At 36.6% G+C, this 19,718-nt stretch overlaps 1 protein-coding gene across 1 annotated transcript; it reads right to left on the bottom strand.

The window, feature by feature from the left end:
• Window positions 1-475: 475 nt before the first annotated feature.
• LOC136223207 (T-complex protein 1 subunit eta) lies at window positions 476-9,898 on the bottom strand. Its single transcript, XM_066011092.1, has 14 exons — window positions 9,731-9,898; window positions 9,357-9,617; window positions 8,960-9,085; window positions 8,668-8,871; window positions 5,237-5,406; window positions 5,015-5,150; window positions 4,211-4,327; window positions 3,968-4,087; window positions 3,768-3,866; window positions 3,587-3,676; window positions 1,996-2,083; window positions 1,739-1,827; window positions 1,571-1,645; window positions 476-881 (listed from the first exon to the last, which is right to left on the bottom strand). The coding sequence occupies exons 1-14, from the start codon at window positions 9,743-9,745 to the stop codon at window positions 792-794; spliced, it is 1,680 nt and encodes a 559-aa protein (XP_065867164.1). The 5' UTR covers window positions 9,746-9,898; the 3' UTR covers window positions 476-791.
• Between the last annotated feature and the right edge of the window lie 9,820 nt (window positions 9,899-19,718).

Below are 19,718 nucleotides of genomic sequence, written 5' to 3'. Positions count from 1 at the left end.
AATTTATAAATAAAAGATTGAGCACGAAAAAACTAAACTCGAAAGTTATACAAGCTCATGAACAAGATTTGTTGGGTTTCCTTTCTTAATAATAATATTTTCATAAATAGAAATATGAAATTATGCGATTTTATAGCTTTAGTTACAAAACCACATAGTTTTGTGAAAATAAACATAATTTTATTTACAAACAAAATTCAAGAACAAAATTAACAAATTGCTCACAAAGTATTTTGAGCTGAAGTTCATCCATTTTCTACCGAACCAAGTATGAGCAAACCAAAACTTAGCTCAGCTCCCTACTCCTAGTTATGCGACTTCAGAATATTAATGTTAAAATATTAGCTCATTAGTATCACTTTTAGAAATCAAAATCATAAAAGCAAAATTGTACATTTTGATCCCTTCCAACACATTGGACAGGCTGCTTCAAAACCTGGGTTGCAAATAATAACCATTGCCAAATAATTCCATATAGCAATAAATGATAGAATTCCATTGCCTTCAAATAATTCCTGTCATTGATTCTAAATTACAAAACATGTTTCCTCCCTACATGGATTAAACACCCACCAAAATTAAGCAGCAGCAGTAGCAGCACTCTGAAAACCCACCGATCTGCACGAAATATATAGCAGTAAAATTGCACAAACAGTTGGATTCATATGTTGAACAGAATAATATAGCCAAATGATGATACAATATTTTAACCAACTAAAATCAAGAGGAAAATTTTCAGAAGATGCTCTTTTCAACAAATTTGCAAGTTTCCAACGAATTAAATCGAAAGCTCATCGTCTTCGCATTCCACGACCACGGCCTCCTCCACGACCTCTACCACCCATAGCACTTGCAGCAGCTTCCCCTTGAGCACTTTCAGACTGCAGAATCAAACAAGGGTAAAAACATCAGATAGATGAAGATACTGTTTAAGCAGATATGTTTGCGCCATAACTAAAATTTGCACACTGATATACCTCAATAGGATCAGTAGGCTTTGATTCAGAATACTAGACAATAGACAAACTAATTGGCAAATTTAAGACACTTTTGTATATTATGTACGAGTTATCAGCAAATCAAATATAAAACAGTTTCCTAGCACCTCTAGGGTATGAAGAACGTTCAAGAGAATTACGGTTTCTTGAAGTTGATCAGGATCCAAATTTGACAGTGCGAAATGACAGAACTGCAATTGTATGGGGGTTTTTTCATGTCACATTTAGAAAAAAAATACCATCAAACTATTTTAGCGGGGATTAAAGCCTTCAAACCCAAAAGCTTAAGCTTGCAAGTCTTTTTTTACATTGTAAAATTCTTTATATATAATATATATATGTATATAGTCAGGATCAGGACATTGACACACACACTGAATTACTTTTATAAAACAAAGGAACATCGTCCAATAATTGCATCATGGCTCACTTGGTACCCTCAATTTGAAGCAAACAATATATCATGGCCGATAAATCATGAACTTAGATTAGGTTATCAGTAAAAAAAATGAACTTAAATGAACTTAGATTAGGTTACAGTAAAACATGCATAAAAAAACAAGTCATTCTACCTTGGGGTTCTTGACTGTCTCGTCCACACTCAATACGAGACAAGCAGCCTCGGAAGCCGCATTTATAGCATTGATCTGCCAAGGGTTGCAAACAATACAAGGATCAAACAAGAGGGGGAAAAACACATCCAGATGAGCAAATGTAATAGAAAAACTAAAGATAAACACCTTAACTACTGCTGGTTCCCAGACAAAGTTGGCAAATGAATCAGCAACAACACCAGCATTAATATCCACCCCAAAAGAAGCACCTTCACCTGTTAGAGAAAATTGGAAATTTTTTATCTTCTCTGAACACTGAAATTAATTCTAAAAAGAAACAGTGCAACTGAATTTCTAATAGCCATAAGCCAAATATCATGTAGGCCAACTCATCAACAGTAAATGGAGAATAGAGCATTCAAACATAAACAACCAAGACCTACCAGATGGACTTGAATGTTTTTGTCTCAATTTGTTCAGAACATCAGTTGCATCAAACCCTGCATTATCACATAGTTGTCGTGGGATAACCTGCAAGATAAACAGGCCAACATCAGGAATTTGTTTCCAATCTCTTTAATCTATCAAGAGATAAAAAGATAATTCCTATGCATATCCATCATTAAATACTTCCGAAGATGCATAGTATTCGGTAACATAGGAGACTTAAATCCATCATTAAGAATACAAGAGACTTGAGAATGAAATTTCTTGAGAGAAGTGTTCTCAAATTGAAGTTTTGTATAATCATATTTTCTCATTGACAAAAACAGTCCACATCACATCACATTTGGCAGTTAAGAGTTGTTCAAGTGGGGGTTGGTGGCTGATAGTTGTATCTTTTGTCTGAAGTGAGATGAAACTGTTAAGCATCTTTTCTTTGATTGTACAGCTCTCAGAGGTATTTGGCAGACTGTTACAGATTGCTGTGAGATTTCTGCAGGTTACAATTGGGAGGCGTATAATCAGCTGGACGACAAGGAGACCAAAGGGAAATCTTTTCTTGCTAATTTGATAAGAGTGTCTCTGGTTGCAATAGTTTATTGGGTTTGGCATGTTTGGAGTCGAACTCATTTTAGACATGCTCAGTTTGATAGCCAGAGCATACTTGTGAATATTTCCAAAAGTGTTAAGCTGAATCGTGCAGACAACAGCATGGCTATAGTTGGGGAATCGGTCCTAGACTGAGGACCCAGTTTTTTATGGTTTTCTGGTAGTAATAAAATTGTTTCATTTGTTGATTAAAAAAAAGGTCACATCAAAGCCACATTACACTTCCACCATCAATCTAAGAAATAAACATATGGGGTGCAACACAAGTAACCTCACTCCTTGCCAACTACTGAGCTACAGAAAACTCATTGACATTTATAGCCAAACAAAAAATTCCAAAGATGATTCAGATCTCTCTCATTATTGAATGACATTAATTTCGGTAGCACAAGGATAACAAAATTATGCAATTAGAATAGCATCATGTTGTATTATTTCACTCAAGAAGCCAATGGAGATCTCCGATAATTTTGATAGAGAACAGCCTATAGGTATTAACGCAAAATAGGAATGAAAAGGGACACATGGTTATTGCTAGATGGAGTCTGTTATATTAGAGGTTATATATAGATGAGTTTGGGAGACCGAAGGGTAGTTTTTAGAATATGGTTTTAGGAATCAGCCTTTAGGCTTGAGAGGAAAGTTTCTGTCCTTAGACTAGTGTAGGATAGTGTTGATTCTGCATTAGATTATCTTCTGTATTCTATCTTTTGCTTCTCTTTTATGTATTCTTAGCAGAGTATACACTAGAGAATCATTAATATCAGTTTTATTTCTTCATATTTGTACTTGTTGTGCTAAGTTTGTGTGTTTGAGTTTTACGATTCGTATCATAAATATTGATTTCAAGAAGACTAAGATCTCTCTTAATTACTTGTTCAATCAAGGGTTCAGGTCACACATGAATAAGAACTTCTGATGTTGTACACAATAAGAGATCATCTCATGCACAACTTGAGCATCCAAACATGAACTATTTACCTCAAGGGCTTTTGCATATGAGTTAATAAACAGCTGAGACTTTCCAGCTATAGTCCGAGCATGCTGCCTCAAGTATCGACTTATTTCCATCTGTTACAAAACAACATCAACATAAGCACCAATGCCTAAATTTGTCCTTTGCACACACACATATATATAAACAGTTTAGATAAACCCATACATCTATTGCTCCACCACCAGGAACAACAGTTGAGTTCTTTAAAGCTCTTCTGACTATCATGATGGCGTCGTGTAAACTCCTTTCAGCTTCTTCAATGAACTGATTAGTATTACATAAGAAACGTATAAATATAAAAATCAAAGATAAATTTGAAACTTACTTCAATAACAATCAAATGTAATTTCAATGAATTAACATACTTGATCAGCTCCACCACGAAGAACTATAGTGGCTGTCCGTCCAGAAGGGCATCCACTGAATATGTTAAATCTCTCATTTCCAACTTGCTTTTCCTCGAAAACCTCACAAGTCCCAAGAACCTTCAGACCAACAACATATTATTTTCAATAGATAACACCAGTGACAAGGATTTTTTGTCAAAGACTAATATAACGAACTAAAAAGTTCACACATGTTTCTGGATTTTATACACAATTTTTAACCTCATCAATTATATTGTTGACAGTTGTCTGCACAGTTCCACCAGTTGCAGCAGCAACCCTTTGCAAATCTTCTTCAGCAACGCGACCCGCACAGAAAATATCTCGGTCTGCAAAATACTGTAAAAAAGAACAAATAATAAATATGCCATCGCCAGCAATAAGATTAACAAGAAGAAAAATTCTGTAAGTAAAACAGGAATCTGTCTGAGAACACAAGTCACAACCCAATAATCTCAAAAAAGAGAATGTTGTAAGCCAACCCAAATCACAAGATAGTACAGACATCAAGGGTTTAACACAAGTGATTGCACGTGTAGATTCATGCACAACTACTGATCATTCCAAAACTATTAATATGATGATAAAGAACGTGATAATGGGGAGTAAGGGTAGAAAGGGAATAAAAAGAGAAACGTGAAATTAGTTACATGAGAGAGATGATGAGTTAGGTGTGTGTGTGTGTGTGTGTGTGTATATATATATAGGTCTGAGAGGTAGCTTTTGGAAATATAGTTTTGTGAATCAGACTTTAGGCCTGGGAGGAGAGTTTCTCACCTTAGGCTAGTGCAGGATAGTGTTCGATTGCATTAGATTATTTTCTCTTCTGTATTTCCTCTTGTATGTGTTGTTAGTGGAGAATACACTTGAGAACCACTAATATCAGTTCTATTTTCTTCAAATTAGCATTTGTTGGTCCAAGTCTGTGTGCTTTTGATTTTTTTCATTCTTATCATGACATAAGTCACATAATTATTGAGTCACATTAATAAAAAAATAATACTTCTCAGAACCAAGAATGCCCACCTGTGTTGCCAGATCTCCAATAGCCAAGCGTGAAAGAACGACCTTGGCCCCACTTTGTACACATTTATCCAACTTGTCATAAATGATATTCCATTCTGCATCAACAATTGACTGATACTGTGATGGGTCTGACAACCTGTGGTTGTAAAAACAGCAGTAAAGAGTTCAGCGACAGCCTTTCAAATTGCAATACAAAAAAAAAGTAACAAGAAGTTAGAATACCTTATCTCTGCATTTTCTTTCTCCGATTTCAACTCCAATTCGATGTTGAGTAAGAGTAGCTTGGGGTTTAAAAACTTCTTTGGTTGTTGTTCAAACCCAGCATATGAGAATGTCTTCTTAAAAGCAACTCCATTTACTAGAAAAGAATCTCGCATATTGCCACCAGGCACCTGCAGGAAAACACAAATACAAGACCAAAAAAAAAAAAAATCTTCACGGTGTTCCAAAAATATAATTTCAAGCCATCCAAACCTTCAACGTAAAAATGAGGGAAACGATGAATGAAATAGTAATGCCTCATGAAAAACAATGAATAAATCACAATATGAAACTAAATCAGATTGAATTGACAGGTTTAATGGTCAAAAACAAAAATCATAAGCCATCAAGAAGGGTAAATTTCATGTCCTTCAGCTTTAGTAGCATGTAATACAGTGGTTGCCAAATGCCAATGAAAACCTCATCGTAAATCTGACATTAAATTATTTGGCCAGTACAAAAGAAGTCCACTAACTGGCATACTCTCTTATCCAAACACTTCCTGAACTCATCCCTTCTCTCTCCATCCTCTCTGCTAATACGTCAACAATCTCCACTCAAACTCAATGCTCTGTAGCAATCATCCTTCTCATCTCTATCTTATCTATTTTAGCTTCAATAGAAATTAGGATTTTATTATCCCATTATTCCCAATCATATTAAATGGCAGAGAAGAGATTCAACAAATAAATAAGAACAAAAGCAATTGAAAGGTTCTTTAAAAATCCCAGCAATCTCATTTTTTCATGTTTCTTTTGTGTTTTCTAATTGAGAAAAGAAACATATTCTATTTTCTTTTAGCTTTTCTTAACTCAATATACAGGCAAATCATGGCTGAGTCAAAACCAAGGTGACAGTTGATGGAACTGGAAGTTGGTTGATGTCAAGCAAAAGAGTAGCACATATGGTGAGTTGTCATTGTACTTGCGCCAATTTGACAACTTAGAGCTACGCTAACAAGACCCATAAGCACAATTGAATACTGCCATCCAAGGAATTGAGCACCACCCAGAGCTATGCTATAAGACCATTCAATTTTGTACTGGCCTTTGGAGAACTGATCTTCAATTCCATTACTGATGGATTTGAGACAACCTTGATAGAATATTGTGTCCAGTAACAGTAATTTGTTGGGAAAAAAAGATCAAACTAGAAGCAATGTGGGGCAATTGCAGCACATCAAGATTCAAGCAATTCAGCTAAATTTCTCGAATCTGTATAGAAATATTTACATGCAATCACAATTTTCTTCAGTCATACAAAGATATATTATCTTCTCAATAATAATGATTCACCGAATTCCTTTAATCTAAGGTTGTTTTATAAAAAAAAAAAAAAAAAAAGCAAAATAGCTAAGAACTTCATTCAACAAAAAGGCTGCCTTCGACCCCCTAATTGCCCTCAGGCGAGTCCATAGTTGTTAAAGGCAGGCCTCACTCAAGGCTCAATGTCTTGAGCCTTGAATGCAGAAAGCGAGGCGCTGTACAAAAGGCTCTCACCTTGTGCGCCTCGCTTGCACCTCAGAGCCTGGATCAAGGCACGCCTGAGGGTTTGCACTAGGGTTTTTTTATTTTTTACTGTTTTCTTTAAAATAAATGTTTAATTAATCTCAACCTCTAATGTAATTTAAATAAAATTTATCTTAATCCTTGATTTAAATTAGAATATCAAGAGTCATAACTAAATAGAGAAAGAATAGAGAAGGATTAAGAGCAGTCACATAAAGAAAGAAGAGTGTCCTCCACTCCATGCAATGCAACAATAAACTGTGGCAGACACAGTGAAAAGGAGGAGGAGGAGGAGGAGGAACATGAAGAGGAGTAAATTGGAGATGAAAATGATAGTGGAGGAGACTATGGAGAGGACTATATTAATTTGGAGAATGATCTCGACGATAAAGATTATTAGTTTTTTTTTCGTGTTCCTTTTAATTGACAATGAATGGTTATTAGTTTAGTAACATTAGTTATAGTGAGGTGCTTAAGTTAAGACGGTAAGTATATGTTAATATCTCTATGAAATATGAACTCAACTTGGTGTTTTTGACATTTATGATTTAGTACTATGTTTTTATGTGGTTTTGTTTTGTTAGTGGGGTCATAAGTTTGTTTTTTTTTTGGTTTATACTTAACTAGTAAAAGAGTATATATTTTTATTTTATTTGGCTTAATGCTTCTCCAGCCCCCTTAACTTGTCCAAATTGGTCATTTTACCCCCTCCAACTCATCAAATGTCCTATTTACCCCCTTAACTCCATAAAAATGGTATTTCTCACCCCTTTAACTTGTCCAAATTTGTCATTTTACCCCTTCTCAACTCATCGAATATCCTATTTACCCATTTAACTCCATAAAAGTGGTATTTCTCACCACTTATAATCATATTTACCCTCTTTAACTCCATAAAAATGGTATTTCTTATCCCTTTATAGTAGTCAAAAAAGTTGAAAAGAGAAAGAACGAATAAAAAATACAAATAACAAGAACATTAATATAAACAAGTTAAATACATTATATGTAGGGATAATGTACCAAAATAGGCCTATGATTTTTGGGGAAGTATCAATTTAGGTTCCACTTACAAAATAGCATAAATATAGGTTTAACGTTTAAAAAAATTATCAATTTAGGCTTCGATAACGGATTGTAAGGGGGTGAAAAATACCACTTTTGTGGAGTTAAGGGGGTAAATAGAACATTCTATGAGTTGGGGGGATAAATGGACAAGTTGAGGGGGTGAGAAATACCACTTTTCTGGAGTTAAGGAGGTAAATAGGACATTCGCTGAGTTGAGGGGGTAAAATGACCAATTTGGACAAGTTAAGGGGGCTGGGAAAGCATTAGGCCATTTTATTTTATGCACCTTGCCTTGCAACTAGGCTCCAGGACCCCTTAGCCCCTTAGCGCACCTTGCGCCTTTAACAACTACAGGCAAGTCCTTGAATCTTAAGCAATAGTATCTTCAAAAGTTCAATTATTTGATATATTGTATGCCAGCTTGACAAACTAGAGCTACAGCAATAAGACCGATCAGCACAACAAAACACCACCATCCAAGAAAATGCCTTCTCCAAAAAGGGAAATTCAAACAGAAAATAAATCAGAGATAAAGCAAAGCTGTGCCATACATGTTCTCAAGTGGCCAAAAATTTTATAACGAGATACATTTTGAAGTGATGTGCCAACATAGTGCCTGCAAACTGTCCTCATTCTTAATTTGATCAATTACAGTCAATTTGAACCTCTATGATTTTGTAATATATATATGCATGCTAAACTTTTCAGGGAACATTGCCAGCTCATACAATGACAACTTAAATCTAAAACAGGGCCAAAACAAAACATCCTTAGATCAATGTTGCAGAATCAGAATAATTAAGGTAATGCATATACCTTTTTTATTCCAATCATATTTAGCCTATCCTCGTCTCCAATTGCAATGACAGCATCCACAACCATCTGTGCAAAGAAATCCTTCTCTCCACCAATAAGCTTTGAAGAAAGGGTTGTAGCAGCACATTTAGCAAGTAAACTTTTCTTTTCTTCTAGACTTTTCCCTTCTATGCTAACAGCTAGTTCTCTGATCTTGTCAATAGCCTATAAAACCATGCAAGGCATTTAAGAGTAAGGATTTACGTGAGGAAAAAAAAAATACATACAGAAAGAAAGTAAATCAATTCAATACCAAATTGCACGCAGTTCTATAGCTCCGTATTAAATTTTGAGGGTGGACCCCATCCTCTATAAAAGGTTTAGCCTCCTTCAGAAACTCTGCTGCAAGCAAAACTACTGTAGTGGTTCCATCACCAACCTGTAGCACAAAAGAAACATGCAATTTCCCATGATCCAGAGCAATATATTTATAACTTACAGGATTTTGCACAAAAGCAACATCTAATAAAAATGATGAAAGGGTAAGACAATAACATTTTCAAATAAACAAATACTCAAAAGATTTTTAACTAGATCCAGTGATAATTAATTCGCAAACCTAAGAAGAATGACAATAAATCCTTTGCTTGAATTGCTGCACTTCGTTTACAAAATCAAAAAGACAAGCCAATTTAAAAAGGTAGCATTACCTCAGAGTCCTGAGACTTAGCAATGTCAACAAGGATCTTAGCCGCCGGGTGGACAATATCGAGCAACTTCATAATAGTAGCTCCGTCGTTAGAAATTGTAACATTTCCCTTATCGTCGTGGATGAGCTTGTCCATCCCCCTAGGTCCGAGCGTAGTCCTAACAACATCGGCTACCCCCGTGCAAGCGTTAATGTTGCTAATGAGTTGCGCCTTCCCTTGCGACGTATCTGTACCTTCCTTCAATAGTATGATCTGCGGTTGCTGCTCACCATTTCCCCCGATTCATAGCGATTTCGATTGATATAAACACAGTCAGTAAGTAACATAGACAAAGTGTAAGATACAAAAAGAAAGAGATATGAGCTATTGCTTACCAGCATGGCCGACATTGTTGAAGATTTGGAGAAGTGAAGGAGATTGGATTAAACAGAACAAAGTGAGAGTGAGTAGAGAGCAAAGGGTTTTGTATTTCCTCCCTGGTTCTTTCTAGTTGCTTTGCCCTCCAATTGAAATGTTTTAGGAGGGTTTGAGGGTTTTCGTTGAGTGCGGTAGGATTTACGCTTCTTGCTCTGTGTTAGGGCATCAACGTTCCCAAATGCAAAGTTACATATTTAGCCCTGAACTTTCTTTTTATTTGTACTTTCCTTTTAAGAAATAAATATATATTAATGTAAATCAAAGTAAAATGTTGGATAAATAAAATATGGTAGTATTTCCAACCATTCCATAAGTCCAGAAAGGTCGTTCTAACTAGTTTGTGAGTCATATCATTAGCAAAACGACCAACAAACTTGACACTACGTCATTAAAAACGAAAGTAAAAGATTACAGTCCTCAAAAAATAGGGTCATATGCTAACTTTAAAAGACATTGTCTCAGGCTCTGTTTTTTTTTATTTAATTTCAGCATAAGTAAGTTCAGTTAAGTTCAGTTCAGCAGCATTCAGTTGAGTTAAGTTCAGTTCAGTTAATTTAATTTTAGTAATTATCATTATTTATTATAATTATAATTATTTATATATAATTTATTATTATTCTTATATAATTTATAATTTAGTATTATTTATATATAATTCATTGTTATTTATTATAATTATAACTATTTATATATAATTTATTATTATTTATTATAATTTATAATTTAATATTATTTATATTCATTATTATTTGTTATAATTATAAGTATTTATATATAACTTATAATTTAGTATTATTTATATATAGTTCATCATTATTTATAAATGATGTATTATTTATTTATTACAATTGATATATTATTTATAATTTAATATTATTTCATCATTATTTATTATAATTATAATTATTTATATATAATATATTATTATTTATTATAATTTTTATATAATTTATTATTATGTATTATAATTATAATTATATATATATAATTTATTATTTTTTATTATAATTATAATGTTGTATATATAATCATTTCATATTATTATATATATATATATATATATATATATATATATATATATAATTTATCATTATTTATTGTAATTATAATTATTTATATATAAAATATATCATTATATATATAATTTATTATAATTATAATTATTTGGTGCAGTTAAGTTAAGTTAAGTTCAGTTAAGTTAATTACAGTTAAAAAGAACAGGACCTAAGATGTTCAACCAATATTGCTACATCAGTCTCAACTAAATAATTATTCAAACCATAATTTTTGACTGAAAGCCTCTCTAATCCTTATAGTCTCTCCAACTTTAGTTAAATAATTATTCATACAACATTGTGGTTGATTCGAAGATGATGAAGATATTTATAGGAGAATAAAAGATATTTAAATCCAATTAAATGAAGTTAAATCCTATTAAAACTCCTAAAATCAATCCATACCCGAATATAGATTGGTTTTCCTTGATTTTCTGATCAGCAAGCTAATTAGATAAGTTTGAGATGAGTGAGGAATTTAGAATTCTAATTTTATCACAAGTGCGCATACCCTACCGCGGCAGGGTACCCCCCAGGACATACTCTGCCATGGCAGGGTGCAGTCCTGATAGGGCCCGAGCCACCAGAGATTTTTGCTAGGTCATAACTTTCTCGTCTAATATCGGAATCATGCACGGTTAATTGCGTTGAAACCCTTAAGACCAGGAGAACACTACTCTATACGACCCCTAGAGCTAATTCTAACCGTATAAAAATCAACTTTTAGGTTAAACCTCGAGTTTGACCAAAACTTCCGTAAGTCATAACTTTTCCGTTGGACCTTTGATTTAGACGTGCCACACGACGTTGGAAAGCTCATAAAGAGTACAATGATATTATTTGATATTTGGGACCTAACTTGACTCCAGTAATAATGTTGACTTTTACCTTGGACAGTTTTGTTGAAACACATTTCCACAGGATTTTGATTTGACAAAATTAATTAAGTGAAATTAAATATTCTACAACACATTAAGTTTAAATGCTTTGATTTATTGTTACTAATGTGTTTGTTCAATGTTGAGTTTATAATTTATTATAAGACATAAAGATCATAAGGCTCAAGCCCTATATGGAAGTCAAGGCCCAAGTCAAACAAGCCCAAGATCACTCAGCCCGCGTATTTCAAAACGCTGCCGTTGAAGTGATGAAACGCATGCTGAGCAAAGAAGGATCCAGAAGATCCACGTAGACAACTTCGGCTAGAAGCTGCTGAGCTGTCTCGACAAAACGTACAAGACAGCCGCTGACCACAAGACAGCTTCCAGACAAAGTATTTCCTCTTTTAGTAAAGATCAGAAGACGCAGCAAGCTGTCTGGTTGACGTTACCTAAAATGGAGGAACATACTGTCACACTAACCGAAGAACAGAAGATGCTGGAATCTGATTGGCCAAGAGAACTGCTGACAGACTGAGTGAAAACGACCTGTAGCCGTTTCCCTCCAACGGTTATTTCGAAATTCGAAATAACCAGAAGCTCTCACAACTCTCTATAAATAGAGCATTCAGAATCCACATTCAACAGAGAACTTTGAGCTAAAGCCGTTACGCTAACCAAACGTGTATAAAAGTTCTCCATCAAAAGCAAAGCAAATTCTTACACTACAAGCTTATTCATTTGTGTAAAAGTCTAGAGTGATTGATCCTCAATCATCTAAGGTGTTCTAGCAATTGTTGTTTAGGACAAATCTTAATCATTTCTAAGAATAGAAATAAGAAGCTAAGTACTTGGTTTTAGTACTTAGTGAATTAGAATAGAAGTGAGTAGAGGTATAGAGGAAGGTACTCTTGTCATACTCAGCTTCTGACTTGTAAAGGGTTTTCGAGTCTCTACCTTTAAAGAGCTCAGTAGTGAATTGGAAATCTCGGAACGTGTTCCGGGGACAGGACGTAGGCTTAGAAGAAGCCGAACCTGGATAATTCCGCTGAGTGAAGTATTTCTAACCCTTAACTCCTTAATATATTGCTTGCTTAAAACAACTAAAACTGACCAAGTAAAAGAGGTCAAGCTGAGTTGTGCGCTACCAACGAGTTAGTTCAGGAATAGACTCTAAGTGCTATTTCCTGACCTAAGCAACGAAGCTGACCTAGTCACTAGTTGACTAAGCCAGTGTCTTGTTGATTGCTAAGTGCCGCTGTTATATAATCTTTTCTCAAAGGAAAGAAATCTGCCCTAATCATTTAAAAAGGTAAAATAGTTCTTAACCCCCCCTTGGAACTATATTTGCAACCTTACAAGGGACCAACAAGTGGTATCAGAGCTTAAAAGCTCATTACTAAAGGTCTAACAACCTTGAGTTGATCCATACCATGGGTGAAAACAGCACTCGGTTTCTCCCTAGAAACCAGACAACTCAGATATTACCTGAGGGGTTGTCCATTACTCGGCCTCCCCTATTCTTCGGGTCAAACTATACCTTTTGGAAGAATAGGATGAAGAACTTCATTCAAGCTACAAACATGAGTGCCTGGCTATCTATAGTCCAAGGCCCGTTTGTACCTGTGAAAGTTGTTGCTGGCCAGTCAGTTGTTAAAGCTGAGATTGAATGGACAGAGGATGATCTCAAGAAACTTCAAAACCATGCTTCGGCTATCAATATGCTTCACTGTGCGCTCGATGCTGCAGAATATAACAAAATCTCAGGTTATGAGTCGGCACAAGAGATCTGGAAGAAGCTGGAAGTCACCTACGAGGGAACAAACAAAGTAAAAGAATCCAAGGTGAATCAGCAGATGAGACTGTACGAGCTGTTCGAGATGAACAATGATGAGGGCATTTCAGACATGAACGCAAGGTTCACCAACATCATTAATGAGCTCAAGAGACTTGGGAAAATCTTCACTGAGGAATAACAAGTCAAAAAGATACTCAGGAGTCTTCCAAAAGACTGGCAAGCAAAGAAGACAACAGTTAAGGAAGCTCAGGATTTAACCACCTATAAACATGATGAACTCATAGGCTCACTGCTGACCCATGAGATATCCATGAAGAATTTCGAGGTGAAGGAAAAATCCGAAGACAAGAAGCAAAAATCACTTGTCATGAAAACTGACTCAACTGATGATGGCTCAACTGAGGATGAGGAGATGGCTATGTTCACGAGGAAAATGAAGAGGCTGTTCAAAAGAAATGACAAATACTCCAAAAAGCCTTATAGAAAATTTGACAAGTATAAGGCTGACTCAAGTGACAGCAAATTCAAGAAGGATAGCTCAAAGCCCATTACATGCTTTGAGTGCCATCAAACCGGACACATCAAGTCAAGCTGCCCAACTCTGAGGAATGACAAAAAGAATGGGAAGAAGGCAATGGTGGCAACATGGAGTGACAGTGATGATTCTTCATCGACTGAAGCCGAGGCCACAGAGTCAGCAAAGATATGTTTCATGGCTGACGAACTTGCTGAACCATGTATTTCTGAGCATGCTGACCAATCTGATGAGTCAGATAATGAAAAGCAATCTAATGAGGTAATCTCACTCTCTCAACTCAGAAATGAAATGGGTAATGCCCTGAGTGATCTTTATACACTTGTCAAAAAGTGTAACAAGAAGGTTAAGTCACTCAGCCGGCGCTGTGATGAGGTGGAAGAGGTCAAACTGAGTGACCTCAGATACCTTCTTCAAGACAACTCAGTTTTACATGAAAATATGAAAACCATTCATGAGTCTGTCTCTGAAGTCCAGTCGGTTTCCAAGAAACTGAGGAAGGATGTCACAACCATTCGGAACCAATTAAAGGTTCCAAACAAAAACAATTTTCCTTTGAGAACTCAGTATCAAGGTACTCAGCAGAGTCGAAATCCCCAGCGAAGAGTCTAGTGTGACTTTTGTGGGAAGTTAGGACACACCACTAAGGTGTGCTGGCACGCTCAGCACTGGGGTGCTGACAAGTCAGTAAAGAATCCTAAACAGAAAGTCAGTTGTGACTTCTGTGGAAAAAGTGGCCATACTATCAATATATGTCGCCACAAAATAAAATATGATGCTTTACCTGTTGAACCTAACAAGTCAGGACCCAAAAAGAATTGGGTACCTAAAGGAAACTGATCACAATGCAGGTAAGCCTGAGATGTGCCGAGAAGTAAAAAATATGGTATATTGACAGCGCATGCTCAAGGCATATGACGGGTGATGAAACTCAATTCATCACGTTTGAACGTAAACAATGAGGAAGCGTAAGTTTTGGAGACAACAGAAAGGGTAAGATAGTAGGATCAGGCACCGTTGGAGGTAATCCCACTATTGAATATGTCTCCCTAGTCAGCGGACTCAAATATAACTTACTCAGCGTAGCTCAGCTATGTGATAATGGGAGAAAAGTTATATTTGATGATACTGGATGTAAAATATATGAGGGAAAAACAAATGAGTTAATCTTAACTGCCCCTCGGATAGACAATGTCTTCATGCTGAACCTAGAAAAGAAGTTTTCAAAAACTGTATGCTTAGTCACAAAGGAAGAAAATTCCTGGCTATGGCACAGGAGACTTGGTCATGTAAGCATGGACCTCCTGGCCAAATTAGCAAGAAAGCAATTGGTTGAGGGACTGCCTGAACTTAAATTTCAAAAAGATCAACTATGCCATGCTTGCCAAGCTGGAAAACAAACCAAACAATCTTTTCATAGTAAAAACATTGTCTCAACTAAACGTCCGTTATAGTTACTACACTTTGATCTCTTTGGTCCAGTCCAGCCGCTGAGTCTGGGTGGAAGAAGATTTTCCTTGGTCATTGTAGATGACTTCTCTCGGTATACGTGGGTTATCTTGCTGACCAGCAAGGATGAGACCTTTGAGACATTTTCAAACTTGGTTAGAAAAATTGAAAATGAGAAAGACCTAAAATTAGCTCATATCCGTAGTGATAACGGTGGAGAATTCAAAAACCAAAAGTTTGTTGAATTCTGTGAAGCCAGCGGCATTGACCACAACTTCTCTGCTCCTATAACGCCTCAGCAAAATGGGGTTGTTGAAAGGAAGAACAGAACTCTGGTTGAGATTGCCAGGACAATGCTGGATGAGCATAGGCTTCCAAAGTATTTTTGGGGAGAAGCTGTTAACACAGCATGCTATATTCTGAATAGGGCTCTAGTTAGACCTATACTTAAGAAAACCCCCTATGAACTTTGGAAAGGATGAAAGCCCAACATTGGATACTTTCGTGCCTTTGGCTGTAGATGTTTTATTTTAAATACCAAAGATAGCTTAGCCAAATTTGATTCAAAAGCTGATGAGGCTATCTTTCTAGGCTACTCAACAAACAGCAAAGCATATAGAGTTTTTAATAAGAGAACTCAAGTATTAGAAGAATCTATACATGTGCAATTCGATGAAACTGACCCTGCAGGAAGATATCAGCCGCTGATAGAAGATGAACCAAACTCAGCACCTGCTGATCAAGAACCAGCTACTGAGTCCTTCACAAAACGGCTGACCAAGAGTAAGAGTGAACCTAAAATTACTTTCACTAACCCATCTACTTCTGCAGAGAATGTTGAAACACAAATAGAACAAGACACGAATCTACCCAAGGAGATAAGAGTCCCAATAGGGCATTCAGAAAATGCAATTCTTGACTCAGCTGGGAATACGCTGATGACAAGGAATCAACTAAGGAAGTATCTCGGCAATGTAGCTTTCGTCTCAGTTCAGGAGCCGAAGAACTTTGCCGAAGCTGAGCATGACGAATTCTGGATGAATGCCATGCAAGAGGAACTCAACCAATTCAGGAGGAATAATGTATGGGAGCTAGTGCCACATCCAAGGAGCCAAAAGACCATTGGAACGAGATGGGTCTTCAGGAATAAGCTGGATGAACAAGGAAACGTAGTCAGAAACAAGGCAAGACTTGTAGCTCAGGGCTACAGTCAGCAAGAAGGTATTGACTACGGTGAGACCTTTGCCCCAGTGGCAAGGCTAGAAGCAATTAGGATTTTGTGTGCATATGCATCTTATATGAATTTTAAACTGTTTCAAATGGATGTTAAAAGTGCATTTCTTAATGGAGTAATAAACGAGGAGGTCTATGTCAATCAGCCTCCAGGGTTTGAGGATTCTAAGTTCCCAAACCACGTTTACAAACTCAAAAAGGCTCTGTATGGTCTCAAGCAAGCACCACGTGCTTGGTATGAGAGGCTGACCAACTTCTTACTGACTAGAAATTATGTTAGAGGTCAAGCTGATACAACCTTATTCATTAAGAGAAAGGGTAAAGATACCCTGCTGGCACAAATATATGTAGATGACATCATATTTGTTGCTACTAATGAATCTATGTGCAAGGAATTTAGCAAGCAAATGCAGACTGAATTCGAAATGTCAATGATGGGAGAACTCAACTTCTTCCTTTGACTTTAAATTAAACAAGGAAAGAATGGCATATTCATCAGTCAAGCTAAATATGCCAAGGAGATATTGAAGAAATATGAACTAGAACATTGTAAGCCAATATCCACTCCTATGGGCACTGACACTGTCCTCTGTGCTGATGAGAATGGTAAGTCAGTAGACAGCAAGTTGTACCGAGGTATGATTGGCTCTTTACTTTACTTAACAGCAAGTAGGCCGGACATTCAGTTCTCAGTATGTTATTGTGCTAGATATCAGGCTAACCCTAAGGAATCCCATTACATAGCTGTAAAAAGGATCCTTAGATATTTACAAAGCTCAGTAAATGCAGGTTTGTGGTATCCAAATACTCATGACTTTACACTCATTGGATACACTGACGCTGACTATGGACGGGACAAGCTCGAAAGAAAAAGCACCTCTGGAGGATGCCATTTCCTAGGAAGCTGTCTTGTATCTTGGTTCAGCAAGAAGCAGGCGTCAGTAGCCCTGTCCATAACTGAAGCTGAGTACATTGCTGCTGGAAACTGTGTTGCTCAAGTCCTATGGATTAAGCAACAGCTTGAAGATTATGGTGTTCAAACAAAGACAATTGAAGTCAAATGCGACAACAAAAGTGCAATTGACCTCTCAAAGAACCCAATTCAGCACTGCAGGATGAAGCATGTCAGCATAAGACATCACTTCATCAGATATCATGTACTCAAGAAAGAAATTAAGCTGACTTATGTGCCAACAGATGAGCAGCTTGCTGATATCTTTACAAAGCCTCTAGCACGAGAGCAATTCAGCATACTGAGAGAAGCCATTGGTATGTTTAACCCACTGTCTTAAAATTCCTAAGTAAAAATGTGATATGATGCATGCTGAATGAGTGATACCATGCTGAGTGCCTAAAGATTTTCATTCAAAATCACATGCCCAGAAATAAATGCACACTGAGTGAGTTATCTCATGCCGAGTAACTAATCTCTATAACTATCCGTTGAACAAAACTGACTACTCAGAATATGAAACGTTTATAACAACACACGCTGAGTAAAAGTAATTATTAGCATTTAATGCCACCACACGCGTAATGACACCTGTACTGCGCATGCGCCGAATACGTCTTAAAGTGTCATAAATGTCAGGGTTTCTGCCGATTGGATAACCCAAGGGGCAAAATCGACCTAAATTCAAACGGAAACCTAAGTTAAAAAATCTATAAATAGTGGGTATTTCCCCACTACCTTCTCTCTACGCGTACTGAACTTTAGAAAGCTTCAGAATTTTCCTTAAGCACTTAAGAACTTCAGAACTTCAAAAATGTCCTATAGCAAAAGTACCTTCTCTCCAACCCTCAAAACCACTAATCAGGCTGGTCCTTCAACTAGCATGATAAGAAGGATGATTAAGGTACACTCTTGGACCAAGAATCAAGAAGTACTAAGGAGCCGATACTTTCCTTCTGGTTTCGTCTCTTCTGCGAAACCATTCTGTGAATGGATCGAAAAGAACAAATGGAAAGGTCTCTTCTCTCTTTCCGGACAAACCTATCCCATGATAGTGAGAGAATTCTACTCCAACCTGCACGTTGATGCAGATGACTCTGACTACTTAGAGACCACAGTTAAAGGTCAAAAGATAGTGATAACTCCTGATTATCTAGCAACACTGCTCGATATACCAAACACAGGGATCCAGTTCAGGACAACAAAGGAGCCAATACCAAAAGCTATCGTAGAAAAGATGAAGGGGTTCTGTAAACCCATAGACCACAAAGGAGAAGTACCCAGCACCTGCATGGGCAAAAATCAGAAGATGGTCCACTTCATGTTGACCAACTTCATCTTTCCTAAACTCAGCTCACCCTCATCCGCCTCCAACTTTGAACAATGTTTCATCTGGCATATGCTGACCAGCACTCCATTCAATCTTCCTGTCTTTTTGGTCGGAGCTTTTCAACGAAGTGGACGGAAGCTTCGTTTGGGTTATCTCATCACAAAGATAATACAGGACAAGAATATAGAGACTATAGGTGAAATAAGTTCATCAGGAAATGTTATCACTGCAGGTCTGTTAAATGGACTACCACATAGTCAACCCTTGAAAGGATATGACGGAAATGGAAACACCGAGAATGAAGATATTATGGCTGAGATTGAGCAAGCCATTGGAGAAATGGAAAATCTAACAGATCTGGAGCAGTCTTCTGAAACTGCTCAATCTGATGAGGGTACAGAACCAACAAATGAACCTAAAACTGAGTATACTTCTACTGTGCCATCTGAGATTGCTCAAGCTGAGAAGGAGAAGAAAAAGGGAACCTGCTCGAAGGATATTCGTACTGTCCCAAGAAAAGTAAGGCTAATGCAAAGAAACAAGAAGAAAGCTGATCAGGAAATAGCTGAGTCAGCTCAGAAGAAAATGAGAACAGCAGGAGATATGGATAAGGAAGAAGAAACTGTTCTTGAGCCCAACATCACTTAAGAGGATTCTCCACAAAAACAAGCCTCTATTACTCAAAATGAGAAACAAGCCAAAAACCCTGCTAGTC

The sequence above is a fragment of the Euphorbia lathyris genome, chromosome 3, assembly GCF_963576675.1.
Source record: "Euphorbia lathyris chromosome 3, ddEupLath1.1, whole genome shotgun sequence".
In the NCBI taxonomy this organism is placed as follows: domain Eukaryota; kingdom Viridiplantae; phylum Streptophyta; class Magnoliopsida; order Malpighiales; family Euphorbiaceae; genus Euphorbia; species Euphorbia lathyris.
This window is presented reverse-complemented; position numbering and strand designations above follow the sequence as displayed.

Coding starts and splice junctions, on each gene's coding strand:
- LOC136223207 (XM_066011092.1), bottom strand. Junction 5,151..5,236: donor AAAGAAAATGCAGAGATAAG/GTATTCTAACTT, acceptor TTACAACCACAG/GTTGTCAGACCCATCACAGT. Junction 3,867..3,967: donor TTCGTGGTGGAGCTGATCAA/GTATGTTAATTC, acceptor AATACTAATCAG/TTCATTGAAGAAGCTGAAAG.